The 16532-nt window shown below is 45.1% G+C and overlaps 2 protein-coding genes across 8 annotated transcripts in view; one reads left to right on the top strand and one right to left on the bottom strand.

Moving 5' to 3' along the window:
• USH1G (USH1 protein network component sans) overlaps window positions 1–14930 on the top strand; it is a 31187-nt gene extending 16257 nt beyond the window's left edge. For 4 of the 7 annotated variants that reach the window (XM_079967439.1, XM_079967440.1, XM_079967438.1 and 1 more), the window contains 2 exons: window positions 10526–11758; window positions 13072–14930. In XM_079967439.1, the coding sequence (XP_079823565.1) occupies window positions 10526–11758; window positions 13072–13075 (1237 nt within the window). In that variant the 3' untranslated portion in view covers window positions 13076–14930. Of the gene's footprint in view, window positions 1–9483; window positions 10400–10525; window positions 11838–13071 lie in introns of those variants that run through there. The other 3 variants (XM_079967441.1, XM_079967442.1, XR_013836308.1) reach the window with 3 other exon arrangements.
• OTOP2 (otopetrin 2) overlaps window positions 1–16532 on the bottom strand; it is a 42070-nt gene that overhangs the window by 12213 nt on the left and 13325 nt on the right. The window lies entirely within an intron of this gene.

Below are 16532 nucleotides of genomic sequence, written 5' to 3'. Positions count from 1 at the left end.
TGGGTTTTGTGTGCATTTTGAAGCACTACAAAAACCTACCAAACCTATTAGATGTGGGAGCTGGATGGAGGAGATATCTCAACACCCCCCTCTCCCCAAAGCGATTTGTTTTTCAAGCCAACTTTGGCTCATGAGGCATTGATGGGGCTGTATTGGTTCTTTTGTTATAGTTTGAAGAGGGAATTAATTATCTATGCACCCCCTCCAAAATCCATTGAAGACAGTGTGCTGAGAAGGATGGAGGAGGCCTGCAAAATAAGTGTGCTAAAACACAGATCAGACCTATGCTCTTATCTTCTCCATCACAATCACTGATGGTGTTAATCATAGAAGGTGCAAGAGGAAGAATCTGAGAGGCAGAGAGGTATCAGGATAATTGGATTCTCTTCCTAGATTATGCTGCCTGAAGGCAGGCCAGCCTCTGTGTCCCAGAAAAGCTGAACTTTTACAAGATGAAAATACATGTTTTGGTTATCTATTGAAGATGGGCACTATGCAAAATCAGCTCTAACTCTTGGATGGAGGCTATGAGTTCTGTGGTGACCAAATAATCGAAGGTGTCCTCAGTTCAGCCACTGCTGTTCACAAATCTGCAAGATTGCAGTGCTGTTGTTCCCATTCCCCAAATGAACTTAGGGATATGAATGGAAGTTCACCTGAGGCCAGTCAGTGCAGAGCTCCAGCATAAATCAGTTGACCAGGGACCATAGCTAGTACTGTATGAGGTTTGCCGAAATTGCTTGGGCAGGTGCTGCTGGACTATTAGAAATTCAAAGTATTTATTTATTTAAGGTATTCATATGCTGCTTAATTGCTGAAGTGTTCAAGCAGCTCTCAGATAGCTCCAGTGTGCAGGAGAAGCACTGGAGCCTATAACCTTTTGGGCCAAAGCAGGTCCCTTTCAAAAGGTCTTTTGAAATCTCAGCTTTCGCACAGAAAGCAAAGAACAAGTCATTACACTAACTTGCCTTACATTGAGGCTTTTTGATTTCCATGATTGCTAATGCACACATTTTTATATGTTTCTCCTAAATACGAGTGCTCTCATTATTATCTGATGGGTAAGCGGCATTCCCCTAATTTTTCAGTGTTGGCTGCAGTTCCATACAATTTTGCCACCCCTCAAATGGGCTTAAATGTGGATTTCTGCAGACAGGTACCTGATGGTACATTTGGACTGGAATAGATGGTCCTGGATGAGCATCTTCCCTGCAGCTCAGCTAGTGTTTAATGAACTGAAAATACTATGTGCTTGCTGTCAGTGGGGAGGATATAGTAGAGAGTAATGCTCATGCCCTTTTGGTGATGAATGTTATTAGGAAAAGACAGATGAGGCTGACTCTTTAAAAGGTGCTTTCATCATTGGTCACAGTTTGTCAGAGATGGAAGAAATATACCCTGGCGCTTAATTAAAACAGCACGGAATTTGCAAGAGGGAGGGAGGAGGCCTTGCTGTGCGCAGAGAAGCAAAATTATTGATGCTCAGTATTGGCTGGGAAAGTTTACCTGCATCTGCAATGTCACTATTCTCCCCCAGTCCCCCAATTAACAACAGTAACATAGCCTGTATTGGCACAGCTGCCTAGCTGCCAAGCAGAAATCGGCAGGGAACTTAACTCTGTTGCAGAAGATTATGAGCTCCAGTTGTTTAGGTCTTCTGTTGGACAAATACTTTTGCACAATTGCAACTAATTCCTGCAGACGTTTATGCACCAGTAATCAGTGGCTGAATATGCTTTGGTGTGCTAGACTGGAGGATAAATTGCTGTCTGGACTGCCTCCCTTAGCTTTTCCAAAACGGATATCTGGTGAATATGGAGGCTATGATCATAGGCCTCACTCCCAAATCTTATATCAGCTGTGTGCACCACTTTATCCTCTCAATGCACAACGTAGGGAACAATGAGGCAATACCACTGTTGCACACGAAGGATTTGTCTGGGTGCACAGCTCTGCAGAAACACCATGTTTGTATTTTGTACAGCAGATGATGAAGGCAGGATTGTGGGGAAGACAGGAGGATTTGGTGGTAGATCTGCCCTGTTCATTAGTCAGACAAAAGGCCTCTTTCATCCTCCTGGCTGTGCGCTAATGAGGGATAGGAACACAATTAATGTGATGGCTGGGAAAAGGGAGGCAAGCTGGCATTTGGTGCCACAGCCTCCGAGAGAGACAATTGCTCTTTAGTGAGAGTTTTTGACAAGCTCATCAGCAGCAGTGCCCAAGATGGGAGTTGGGCCAGCTTATGATTATCTGGGCTTCACAATGAAGGGTTTCAGGAGATGAGGTGGCAGTGAAGTTGCCTTCTGTCCAAGTGGCAGTGTGTTATTTTGGCAACAACACACTCATTAAAGAATGTGTCGTTCCCCCTGTTTGTTTTATTCCTGGGTGAATGCCAGAGATGCTCTCTTTTCATAATTCAGTTGTAGACCAAATGCAGTGTGCAGTTCAGATTTGCAGGATGCGGAGACCCTGATCTTAGCTATACTTCCTGCTCTGGATTTGAATTCATGGCTTCAGCTTGATCCCACACTTCCTCACAGGAAGCAAACACCGTGAGGCAGGCTCTGGAGTGCAAATGCATTGAACTCCACCTGATCTAGGCAGGGCTTAAGCTTCAGCTGGTGCAAATCCAAAGTAAGAGGGGAGGGAAACAGCAAAAGGCTTTCAAACAGTTCTGGAAGTTTTGACGACCTGGGACTCCAAAGAGCAGCATCGCCTGTTGCCATAGTGACACCAGTTGAGTGACAGGTGGGCAGCCTGCCAGCCTTGTACAAAGGTTCCCCATCCCTGATGTAGGATGTTTTCACATTAGTGGCTTAACACACAGCAAGGTTGTTTTGCAATCTGCTGTCTTCCTTCTATTGTACCCTTCCTCCAACCCAAATTTTGCACAATCTCATAGCTTCTCTCCCCTGGTTCTTCATTTTTATCCTGCATGCTTGCCATGCATGCATGCTACCCTCTCCCATCCTTCCCTTCTCCAGTTAGGCACACCTGTTGGTGCCTCTTCCTGCCTTAGACAGGCTGCAGGGAAAATAATATAAGCCGCCTTGAGCCTCTACACCAATTATAAAATTAATTTGACATTTTTATGTAGCCCTCTAGGGCAAAAGAGGCAGAAAGTCTTTTAAAAATTTAGACAGACGCCACTGCCAAGATCATTTCCCTGTCTGGTTACTCATGGCAATAATTGATCCTTGCCCAGAATCTGAGTTAATTCTATTTGAAGTCAGGACATCAGTAATTTGCAAGGCAATATTTTTAATTACCGAGTAGTGATCGTGAGGATTGTTGACTTAAAGAAAGGAGTGAGATTTAGTTTACCAAATGTTGTAAAGACACTTGAGCCTCTATTCTCAGTCTTGCTAACTTCTGCCCACTGAAAAAAAATCCCTGCAGTGGAGGATACAGATGGACACTTACTCCCCACTTAAAGATTACATGTTTCCAAATGCAGGGGTACCTTAGTTTAAGAACAGCTCTGTTTACAAACTATTCAGTATATGAACTCCACAAAACCGGAATTAGTGTTCCGGTTAGTGAACTTTACCTCTGTCTACGAACGAAGGCCAAACGGTGGAAGGGCCGGTGGCGGGAGGCCTCATTAGGGAAAGCGCACCTCAGTTTAAGAACAGCTTTGGTTTAAGAATGGACTTTCAGAACGGATTAAGTTCGTAAACTGAGGTACCACTGTACTAGCCTGTTATGTTCCCTTCCCTCTCAGATTTCTGCCTGTTCCAGGAAGGCAGTTCATGAGAAGGCTGACATGCAAGGAGACAGATGAACACAGAATGTCAGAGATTTGTTGTTTTTTTTTTTGTTTATAAAGTTCCAAAAATGTGTTGGAAGTGAGTGAATGTGCTGGCTAGAGCAGTTAAAAATAAAATCCACAGTGGCCCAGTGATCTGTACATCTTGCAGACGCTTCAAGAGAACTCAGTGGTTCCCTTTAATGTAGTTGTAGCATCCTTTTCTGTATTTATCTTACATTTAGATGCTGTGATCCTGTACATTTACAAGTGTCAAGAAGGAGCAGAAATTCAACAAAGGCCTTTTTACCCTGTCATGATAGCATCACAAGGCTGGGAAAAGCTACAACCTTAGCACTTCTGCCTATCACGTGTCTGTTTGAGGCATAGAATCCATGGCGACAAAAAATGGCAATCCTAAATACCTGTGATTACTCATAAATATTATGTATGCAAATAGTGAGGGCCTGATTTATAGCTGTTGCATCACTATATGTGGCAACAAATGGATGGGGCTGAGGTTTACAGAAGATAAAAAGAGGCTGCTCAATGTAGGCCACTTGTTGGGTTAACAAAAGCAGGCATTCCCAAACTATCTGCTCCCTAGGACCCATTTGGAACAGGCGAAAATTACTGAAGCACACCCATCACAAAATGGTGGCAGATGGATGCAGACTTCGGCATAAGCAGCTAGCCGTTGCTGACACCACCTTCTAGTTACACCTAATCCATCTTTTGAAATGGCCTACTTCTTTGCCACAGCAATTTCCTTGCGTCAATGAGTTCCATAGCTCTGCTTACTACAGACATTTGCTCTGGAGGTATGGTGTACCTCAGCCTTCCCATTTTAGGCGGAATTTGCTAATCCAGAGGCTCCTAATTAGAGAACTTCATTTTTTTCTTTTATATTTTTATCATCCCAACTCTGCATGCCTCTCAAAGTATTTTTGCTCATCTCCTGTGATTTATTTTCCCTTTCTTTCACACTGAACTTGGACTCAACTGCCATTTCACTTGGTCCTTTAATGTAAAACAGCTTTCTTCATTTCTATTCATAAATACATACAGCACTTTTTTTCTGGGCACCTCCTTTCCCCCCAAATGTTAAAAGTGTGGCACTTGCTGTAACAACTTCACGGTCAGTACCGACAACTTCTTCTATTTTTTTAAAAAAGCTGTGCATACATACATACATACATAATTTGATTTGTATGCTGCCCTTCCACAGTTCAAACTATGCTCAAGGCAGCTTAAAACAGAAAAGAATACATACCTACAACATATCAAAAGTAGTTATAAATAATAAATAAAGCATTAAAAATTACAAAACCAAAACCAAACAATTCCCACATGAATCACAAAAAATGTAAATAAAGCTGCAAAAAACCAACAACAACAACCCCCTTAACAAAACATCCCAGTCCAAGTCCCCTCCAGATATACTAGTCCCAGTTTGTTCATTACTACTGCTAACAGCAGCAGCAGCAACAGCAGCAGCAGCAACAACAACAACCTTTTGTCTGACTTTCTAATTTCCTCCATCACCTTCCCTGGTCCTTTCTCCTCAGAGGAAGGGGGACATTTCTTTCCTCCACTCCTTCCCACCCCCCACCCCGTCTCCAGCCATGTTTTCTCACCATGTAAGCAGTTGCCTGAGGGACGTGGGTGGCGCTGTGGGTTAAACCACAGAGCCTAGGACTTGCTGATCAGAAGGTCAGCGGTTCAAATCCTGCGACAGGGTGAGCTCCCATTGCTCGGTCCCTGCTCCTGCCAACCTAGCAGTTCGAAAGCACCTCAAACTGCAAGTAGATAAATAGGTACCACTCCGGCGGGAAGGTAAACGGCGTTTCCGTGCACTGCTCTGGTTTACCAGAAGCGGTTTAGTCACGCTGGCCACATGACCCAGAAGCTGTACGCCAGCTCCCTCGGCCAATAAAACTTGATGAGCACTGCAACCCCAGAGTCGGCCACAACTGGACATAATGATCAGTGGTCCCTTTAACTTTTAAGCAGTTGGCTGATACTGCCATTGGTCCAATCAAAAGGGTATGGCGTGGCCAAGAAGCAGGGAAGGCAAGTGAGGAGGGAGCAGCGGGCAGACTGTGGCATTGAGGCCCATCTGAAAGCGTCCCAAGGCCCACTGGTGGGTCCCGGCCCACTCTTTGAGAAACAGTTATCTATAGGGTATTTTGGTGGCATTTTTTTTTTAAAGGGAAGCGCTGTAAGTGCTTGGAAGTGGCAATATGTCACAATTAAGCAAACATCACAGCCAATTAGATTATTATTAACTGTGATTAAGCTTGGGCTCACATTAATTGGAGCTTGATGCAACCTTACCCCTTCCCATGCACTTCCCCCAATGCCAGACGGGAAATGTTCCACCTAGCAAAGGGACTTCCCCCTGGTTACTGGTTCTTGCTGATTCCTGCCTCTGGTGGTTTTGTAACTGCCACCAGTCATTGCACTTAATTATGTTTTTCCTGCCTGGATGTTGTTAGCAGGGATTACTGAATTTCCCATAAAGGATGATCTGGTATCAGTCAAGTGGGAAGGAGGCTTTTGGACAGGCCTCTTCCTCTCCCTGCATCACATGGCTACTTGGTCTCTTGCGTTCCTTGTAGCCCCGCTCACGCACCCTGCCCCACATAACGATGGTGTCCAGCTGTGTTGCGGAAGCACTTCACATCATACCAGACAAAGGAAGCGGCCGTCCAGCGAGGTTACAGAAATCCTATGCTGGAGCGGAATGGAAAGCACACCAATCTGGCACTTGGCACTGAAACTTGACCTACTCATGGAGTATGTTTGCAGTATGAGAGCCCTTCCAGTGTGGGAATCAAGCAGTCCCGGAGCCAGGGCTGGCCCAAGTGTGGTGTAGTGGTTAAGAGCGGTAGACTCATAATCTGGGGAACCGGGTTCGCGTCCCCGCTCCTCCACATGCAGCTGTTGGGTGACCTTGGGCCAGTCACACTTCTTTGAAATCTCTCAGCCCCACTCACCTCACAGAGTGTTTGTTGTGGGGGAGGAAGGGAAAGGAGAATGTTAGCCACTTTGAGACTCCTTCAGGTAGTGATAAAGTGGGATATCAAATCCAAACTCTTCTTCTTCAAGTCGTCTTGCTGCCTGAGGCAGACAAGATGGCGTCCCTCCACATTCCAAGCGCAGAAATAAATTGGAATGGCAGTGGAATCTGATATCAACACTGGGGATGCAACAGCTTTCTCCACTGTATCTGAGGCACCAGGCCACAGTAGGAGCAGGACAAGCAGTGTGGCAACAGAAGGGAATGGCAGAAGGGATGTGTGTTCAAGAGGAACATTTGAGGGCTGCTCCCTGAGGCGGTCACCCCACTCTGCCTAATGCCCTGCCTGGAGCTGCCAGCATCCCCCATCTGCCTCGAGTTCTAACCCACACCTCACCATTTTAATGTAAAGACCCTTCTCAAACATTGGCTCTTCAAGAAGTCATTTTCATTGAAACAAATTTCCAGAGTGAGTCTGTTGCAACCAAAAAAGGAGAGTATTGTGGCAAATTAAATACTAAACATCCTATTTAGTAGTAGTAGTAGTAGTAGTAGTAGCAGCAGCAGCAGCAGTAGTTTTAAGCTTATGCTATAAAAATATGGTTAATCTTTCAAGGTTCCACAAGACTCTTCACTGATTTTCAAGGCCCAAATTGAAGAAGGAACAAACCAACCAACCAACCAACCCCTTACAACCTGCCTCAAGAAATCATCCGGCAGCAGCAGAAGCTGCTATCCAGACTGAGGCCTACCTTTTATCAGGTGGCGGCAGGTCACACTGGGCACTAGATTTTAAAGTACCATTTAAAGAGCAACAAGCTGTCAATTGTGTCATGAGACTAGCCACTATTTGGGAGGTAGGTTCCAATGGGATTTTTCCTGCTTCAGGCACTAACATGCCTTGGGCTGGGTAAGCAAGTGGGTGAATGTAAGAGAGGACAATATGAGGCATGCTGCTTCTTTCCAGCCCAGATACTCTATGATTTAGCGGCTAAATTTGTGTTGCAATTTTCAATAATGAGGGGCTGCAGCACAATGTGGTGCAAGGAACGGTTGTATTGTATTTCGCAGCTCCCATCTTGAAAGCACTGGAGAAATTCATGGAAGGTAAGGCTATTAATGTCTACTAGCCATGATGGCTATGCTCTGCCTCCATGGTCACAGGAAGCAATGGGAGGACAGAGTACCCTCATGCCCCAATCCTCCTTGCTTGTTTCCCATAGGTGTCTGGTTGGCCACTGTGGGGACAGAATGCCATTGGCAGCTGGGTGGCCCATTGGCTTACTCTAGCAGGATTCTTATGTCAAGTTCCAGCTCAGGGCAGTGAAAAAATGCTTGGTGTGAAGTGGATCTAAATAGTTTTGCTTAACGTTTCTGTCGCTAAGCTTTGGTGAATTCGCATTCCAACCAAAGGTTACGAGGGAAGCAGCCGTCACCCACTTTTCCCTCAGCCCCGCCAAGCTGGGACATTCCGATGAGACGTGTTGAAATTTCCTGCATTGGCAACAAGAATCTTTGATATAGCTGCATTTTCCTGCCCTGGACCTGCACCCGATACTGCTTTGTATCGGTGTGAAATAGATTGCTTTATTGGGAAACAAGCAGCATTTCTCGCTTGTAGGGAGAAAACAATAGGGTCTGATTCCGCTTTTCCGGCTGCTTGCAAGCCTCCACGCCCAATTCCAACGCACATGTCTTCATTCAGAACAAACATAAACAATGCCGCACACGCCCTGAGCTCCCAGCCAGCTCCAGCATTTACAGTTTCTGTGTCTCTTTAAGCAATCTCCATCAATAATTCACCCCTCTTGCAATTCATCAAATATTCATCTTTTCCCTGAGTTCCCCACTACCGATAGGCCAGTATCAAGGTGAAGGCATGAGGGCAGGCTGGCGAAGGAGTCGCAGCGAACCTGTTGCCAGCTCCTGGATGGTACTCATTTACCCAGGGCCACAAAGCAAAAGGAAACCTGTTCCAGGGTTCTGCTGCCAGACAACTTCATCCTCCCACCTCCTGTCGCTGCTTGCTGGGCCTGGCTGGTTAGATAGGTTTCGCTCTATGTGGGAAATGCAACAGAGAGCTTATCTGGAGTTGGGTGGCTTAGAAATCTTGTATCGGTCACTCCAGCATATCATTAAAATAGGGAGAAGGCACTCCACTAAGCAACACTGCTCTTTTAAAAACGTGTCTTTTGCTTTTGCCTATGCAGTTAACAAGCACCACTCAAAACAACAACAACAACACTCAGCTTTATATATTATATTTGTATGCTGCCTTTCCTCCAAAGAGAGCGAGGCAGAACACATGTTTTGCAAGTAGACTAGAGAACTGTACTGATGGGCAGCCATAAAAATGTAAAATATTAATGGGAAAAGGCAGTGTGCAGGGTACTACCTTCCCCTCCATTTTAAGCGTCACAACAACCTTGTGAGGTGGGATGCATGCGTACGTAATTTAATTTGTATGCCACCTTTCCACAGTTCAAGCCATGTTCAAGGCAGCTTACAACACAAAAGAAACTTAACTGCAATGTAACAAAAAGTCATAAACAATAAATAAAACATCATAACTGATAACAATTTAATTTAATTTTTAAAAACTCAACATAACCAAGGCTTATCCATTAAAGCTCTGTATCCAAGCATTGTTTTTCTTTGCCCCAGAGTTTTCCATATGAAGACCCAGTATTGACAGTTGTGCTGATTGAGCACTAAAGAGCAGGTATTTTTTGCAGGAAAAGCTCTGGGGCAAAAACAACACAATGCTTGGATACAGAGATTTCAAGTGCTTCCCTATGCCTGGAAAGAGTGGGGCAAAAGTGTGCATAAGCCCTAAGAAGTAGTATGATTGGTTCAAAGTCACCTAGGTAGGTTAAAGGTGAGTGGGAATTTGAACCTAGGTCTCCTTGGTCTTACTGATGATAAAGTTGGCGGTGCAGGGGACATGCATGACAGCTGGATTTCCTTGAGGGAAAGGGCGGGACATAAAATAAAATAAAATGTTGTTTGCAGGACTGAGTCTTGGTTTGCATACTAGGGCAGCTTTTAGCATGCCTGGTTCTACTAGCCTCCCATTGTGCCGACTTTGCTGGGGAAAGGTTTGACCTGATTATCAGCTCGGTGCTAGTGAAGACTGTGGTTCTGGAGGTGGACTCACCTTTGCTCCCTTGTGAAATGTGCTCCTGGCTAACTTGTCCTGGATTTCTGGAGAAGATAACCAAGGGCATTTGAGCAGGCGTGAGTGGGTAGGGAGGAGCTGCTTTAATTTGTGCAATACCTCTAGTGTATTTGAAAAGCAGGGATTCGTTTCACCTCATGCCCACACAAAAAAGGTCGAGAGAGTGCACAATGTCATACTTCAGTGTCAGTGCTGCTTGCCACCTTTGCCATCCCCAAACTTCAAATATACCCTCTCTCACTCTGAGGAAAAGAAGAAGACTGAACAAGCACAGCAGGTCTGAAGTTAAGCTTTAAAAAAGGTCAATAATGCATTGTGGAGAAGGGTGGAAAGAGATCTGTTGACAGGAGATGAAGGGAAGTTTATTGGGTATAATTCTGCTTGTGTGGATTTCCTCCTCCAAAAAATGCTCCAGAATTACTGTGATTGATTAACACGAGGGCCACAGGTAAGGTAAGCGCCAGAATAAGAATGCGTAAACTGATTTGATACATTTCACAAGTCCTAAGCAACATCTACTCATTAGGTATACAGGCTTCCTTGATCACTAACTTATTTGTTTCCTGCATTTTAGGGGTGACCCAGACAAATGTGATATTTGGGGGAACACACCTCTTCATCTGTCAGCAGCCAATGGTCATCTCAATTGCCTCTCTTTCCTGGTGTCTTTTGGGGCCAACATCTGGTGTTTGGACAATGACTACCACACTCCACTGGACATGGCAGCCATGAAGGGCCACATGGAGTGTGTGCGTTATTTGGACTCCATTGCTGCCAAGCAGAGTGGCCTCAACCCCAAGCTGGTGAGCAAGCTGAAGGACAAGGCCTTCAAGGACGCAGAGAAGCGGATTAAGGACTGTGTAAAGATGCAGAAGAAGCACCACGAGAGGATGGAGAAGCGGTACAAGAAGGAAATGTCTGACCACTCGGACACTATGAGTTTTTCCAGCTACTCCAGCAGCACTCTGAGCAGGAGGTTCCAGCACATGTCTATGATGACTTCCTTGCCATATTCTCAGGCCACCATACACGGCACAGCCAAGGGCAAGACCAAAATCCAGAAGAAGCTGGAGAAAAAGAAGCAAGTGGATGGCACCTTCAAAATCTACGAGGATGGGAGGAAAAGTGTGAGGTCCTTGTCTGGTTTGCAGCTGGGCAACGACGTCATGTTTGTGAAACAAGGCACCTATGTTAGCCCAAAGGACTGGACCCGGCGCAACGTTAGGGACATGTTTATGACGGACGAAGATACTGTCTCCCGTGCCATAAGTGATCCAGGTTTGCACATGGACTCGGCCCATTCTGAGGTCAGCACTGATTCTGGTCACGACTCTTTATTCAATCGACCTGGACTTGGCACAATGGTTTTCCGGAGGAACTATGTCAGTAGCGGACTGTTTGGAATTGGCCAGGATGACCCCAGCATGCTGGGAGAGGACAGGATGGGTGTTAAACTTCACAACCGCCTGCAGCGCTCGCCAAGTCTCAATGACAGCATCGGCAGTGCCAACAGCCTGCAGGAGAGGAATGTGGAGGAGCTGCCGTGGGATGAGGTGGAGCTGGGCCTGGATGATGATATCGAACCCGAGACGAGCCCTCTGGAGACCTTTCTGGCTTCCTTGCATATGTCTGAGTTTATTTCAATCCTCAAGAAGGAGAAGATTGACCTAGAAGCTCTTATGCTGTGTTCGGACAATGATCTGAAAAGCATCAACATTCCACTGGGGCCCCGGAAAAAGATGCTGGATGCTTGCAAGAGGAGGAGACAGACTATGGAGAACCCTGAAGTCATAGAAGACACTGAGCTGTAAGCAATTGAGCCCCCTCCTTTCACACTCATGGAATGCACACAGGTCTTCAGCATGCGATGCGCATAGCATAGAATGGTACTTCTTACGTACATTCATATTATGTATTTGAATAACAGGAATTCTCCGATAGATCAGGGTGCTAGGAGAATGTCTGCTTAGCGTACGGCAGAAAATTGCCAGCGGAAAGAACTTGACTTAACTGACAAAAATGAATTTATACAAATGTTTCAATATTTGCAAGCTGGGTACACAAGATGCCTTGAGGTAATGTCTTAAATCAGATTCTTTTTGCTACCTAGATTAAGGTAGTGCTGGTATCAATATAATTTTTACCCAGTGAAATCAACACTAAAGTGCTGCCATTAAAGCCACTGGAAGCCATTTTTAAGCAGTCTTGGCCAAACAACCAGACAAAAGTTGAGCTTCTAGGGACAGACCTTGGGCTACTCCATACCCTTACAGGACAGGTCTTCTTATGGACTTTTGGGCTCATGCCATCTGATCAGCAAACTCACAAGCACAGTACTGGCAAAGCCACCTCCTGCTGCTTCAGATGTTGCATTGCATGACCCTCTGGTAAAGGAGCGTGTTGTGTGGTGGTGGGGAGACTTCCCTTTGGCTGTTGCTTACTGGCCCATAGCCCCATACTATTTGTACCTGTCCAACAGCTAGTTCGGGCCTGTTGGCAGCTTTAAAGCAGGCATGAGAAACTCACAGCCCTTCAGATGCTAGACTACAGCTCCCATAATTCTTGTACATTGGATTGTGCTGGCTGAGGCTCATGGGACTCAGCATCTGGAAGGCCAGAGTTTCCCCACCATCCCTTAAAAGGCAAAAATAGTATTCAGGTGGTTGGTCTGAAGAAAAGATAGATCTGGCTTTGTAAACAGACTCTCATTTACTTAATCAGTGGCTGCCGTCTGATAATATATTTCTTATGTGACAGCATGGGAGCCTTCAATTAATCATAGTGTTGGCATTAAAAACCTGTGCCACTTCTTGGTAAACTGCAAGCCTGTTATCCCATTCTTGTTCCTAGCCTTAAGTGGTTATTTGTAAAGCAGGTCTGAAGACTTAAGTACGCTTCTTTACTTGTTGCAAAGAATGGAGGACAGGAACTGCAATCTCCTAGGCAGCTTTGAGGAACGTTTTGTGGAATGCTGGATTTACAATGGGCTTCTCACAAATACCAGTAATATTTTTGTTGCTTCATGCTTTTGTATCAGTGATGACTCCGTAGCCCTGCGAAGCTCAGTAATTGTACCTTAATGTCCTTTTACGTTAACAAAATTTCTTTTCTCTGTTGCAGGTAGCTGTTTTTAAGGAACAAGAAATGAACAGAAAAACAAAACCCCAGTTCTAAGTTGCCAGAAAACATCTCCCAGTGATCCTAACAGTGGGAAATAATGAACACCATAATAAAAGGCCCAATTCTAACCACCTCTCAGCTTCCTTTCTCTGCTTTCCTGCCTGCAGACTTTTGCCAGACAACAGCCTCTTGCTTAAGAGCATTTTGGGGACATGAGTTGCACTACACTAATCTAACCATGCAGTCTTATACATGTCTACTCAGAAGTAAGCCCCATCAAGTCCAACAGGACTTACAGGGCCTGTGGTGCTCCAGCTGTTGTCAAACACTTTCCCCCACCACAGGTTTTCCATGCCTATCCTATATGAACAGCGACGGATGAAGGAGCTTCATTTGAACCAAACCTTCACGACTCTGTGATTACCACCACCAAGATTTGCAATGTCAGTGGAGTCCCACCAGTATTGTAACTTTGGCTATCACATTGTGAAGCCACCATGCTTCAAATATCAGGGGCGAGTTGAGCAGGAGCTCACCTGCATTTCCTGCTCTGAGAACTCTAGGGAAATTGCTCTTATTCCAAGTAACTTTGCACAGTTCTGACTGCATGACTTGGAGTGGGAGGCAAATGTATGGAAATAGGCATGGGTGGAATTAGTTTATTTTTTTATGCCTGCCTTGTCTTTATGTCTGCTGCTTTCACTTACTGTGACTGGAACGAACACACATACACACATTGTCTCAAGCCTCCTTTTCCCACAAGGTTTATATTTTTGCTAATGGATGGGCTGGTCTATGTTATAGAACTTCTCCTGGTGATGCTTCTTCATCAGTTATGCAAAGGCTTTGTCGCAACATTTTAAATAAAGGTAAAGCAAGCTAAGCCATACCAGTGGGATTGGTGAAGAAAACTCCACTGACAAAATATAGGGGCAGACCTTTCAGCACTGGACAGCTTATTGCCATGTGTAAACATAGGGTCCCTCCACTCACAGAATTGTAGAGGGTCAGCTAGTCCAACCCCCTAGGAATGCAGGATCCTGCCCACAGCCGCTCCCCCTGTGCCACTGTCATTTGACAGCAGTTAAGAGCATCTGATCACATTTGCATGTGGTTTGAATCCAAAGGACCAATAGTGGGCAAATTTAAACTGTGGTAAACTGAATTTTAGCCAAGCTCTTTGTTTATATTAGCCATTAAACGAACAACCTAAACTTGGTTGCAATTCTCAAGCCTACTTTTATTCAGTAGGATTTCTCTGGAGCAAGTGTTGTGTGGTTTGAGATCATGGAGAGAAACTGTTTCCCTTTCTCCACTTTACATGACTCTCTTGTGCCCGACCATATCTACAGTGTATATCTTTCAGGCTGCAATCTTATGTGTACTTGGCAGTAAGCCTGACTGAACATCAGTGTGTGGAATCCAATGTTGTGCAAACTTTCTCTTGCACAATGGGCCTTCACTGCTTCCATCTCTCTCTCCTGTGAACACCCAAATTTTGCTCTGGATAGGGAATCCCCACCATCCAGAACACATATTCTGAGGTGTGAAGAGGGCTGGGAGAGGGAGAAGGTGAAGTCCTATTGCATGAGCAGAAGTTAATTTTACAATCCAACAGGGACTCATTTCTGAGTAAATATGCATAAAATTGGGCTGCAGTTTGGAAATGTTTGTGCATTTACAGTACATCTCCTACCTTCTGTGGATGTTTGGTATGTTTTGTATTCCTTGTATGTATGTATGTATGTATGTATGTATATCCAACCTGTAAAAGGACCCTGTTGTTTACCGCTTATTTATTATACCATGTGCATACTATTCCCTGCCACTGCCTGATTACAATATTTTTAATAAAAAGAACCTGGCGTAGTTTGTCTTTCATGATTGTAATTTAGAAGAGGAGGTTGCTTCCAGGTACGTTTCCTGCAGGTATATTTTAAATGCAAATTGCATCATTTGGGACTAGAACAAGGGCAGTATTTTAGTATAGCCAGATCCCAGTAATTCCAGTTTTTGGCCAAAATAAAGCCCACTGACTCAGTTCCTGCTCTGTTTCCAAGCCAGAGAGACCATTGCATCACTCATTCCAGGCGCTTTGCGCCTGGCATGAAGCCCCATTTCTCATAGGTAGTAGCTCTACTGAGATGGAGCAATAGGTGCTCTGGGATGCATTCACAGATGGAGCACAACACTGCTGAAGAAAGCAAGAGATTGCAGCAGCTGCAGCTTCCTGAAATGCTGATTCTCACAAACATTTTTAAGGTGCACCTAGATAGTGGATTTGATTTGTTGCAGACAACAAAAATGTAGTGATCACCAGAACTTGCATAGGGTTGTGTAGGTCCCAGTGTTCAGCTGATATTGAGTTTCATTGCTATGCAATGAGGGTGAGGAAGTTGAATCCTTGTTCACCATATAATCTCACTGTGGGTCATTTCATTAAGGTTAAGGTGCATTTTCCAGAAGTGTATGCTCAATACTGGGGGCCCAGCAAACAGCCTTGTGACAGCTTTGACATTGGCCCAGTTCACAGCTAATGCTAAACTTGTTTCTCTAATGTTTGGGTTGCAGTCCAGCTGTTCTTGCCTTGTGCCTTTGCAGACTGGTGAGCATCTGAGGTGAGGTGGCCAAGCACACCTGGCTTAAGGAAGGTGTGACACTGCAGCTGAGCACGTTCCCAGAACATAACAGCTGGTGAATCGGGACACTTATTGGTACAAGGCACTGCATGACAGATCAGTGTACTCCACATGACAACTTGTGAAGCCACATCAGTAGAACTCTTCAACAGATGATAATAGGAACTGGGCTTTCCACCTAGGAAATAAAATGTAGGCTATGGGACAAAGAAATACGGTCTGCACAGTCTGTGGCTATTCTATGTAAACATATAACAAACACAGTGAGTGAACACTCACAACTGCAGTCGTCTTGCGTGTCTCTCTGTTTTTCCACACCACCAGACCAGTAGCATAGCCAGCCGGTCTTGAAATAGCTCTCTGTAGTAGAGTCCTGGCTTTCACCTTGTTTGCTCCTAAACCACTCCCCGTTAATGGACTATAGAATTGGTAGTGCAATTGCACCCTCTGCTGGAAAAGAAGCACCAGAAGCATCTGACAACAATTCTGCAAAAGCACGTCCTGTCATGTTTTCTTTATCTAGGCCGGCCAGCAGCCTAGGCGTGCTCTTTCGGTGTAACTGGGGGGTGGTGGCGAAAGAGGTGCAATAGGAGTGCCAGCCATTTGGGGTGTTTTCAGAACTTGCAAATTAAACATGAAGGCGTTTTGTATGCTGCAGGGCATCTCTCTCTCTCCCCCCCCCCCCCCCCACTCTCTGTATGTGCAATAGATCTACTGGCTCTGCTTGGAGAATGCTGATAAAGGAATTACTGTACTGGAATCTACCTTCCTTTCTGACAGGTGTGGCTTTTTTCTTGCTGCTGATCTCAAAGATATAAAGTG

The sequence above is a fragment of the Podarcis cretensis genome (assembly GCF_951804945.1).
Source record: "Podarcis cretensis genome assembly, chromosome: 2".
Classification (NCBI taxonomy): Eukaryota; Metazoa; Chordata; class Lepidosauria; order Squamata; family Lacertidae; genus Podarcis; species Podarcis cretensis.
The sequence above is the reverse complement of the archived record's forward strand: the minus strand, read 5'-3'. Positions and strand labels throughout refer to the sequence as shown.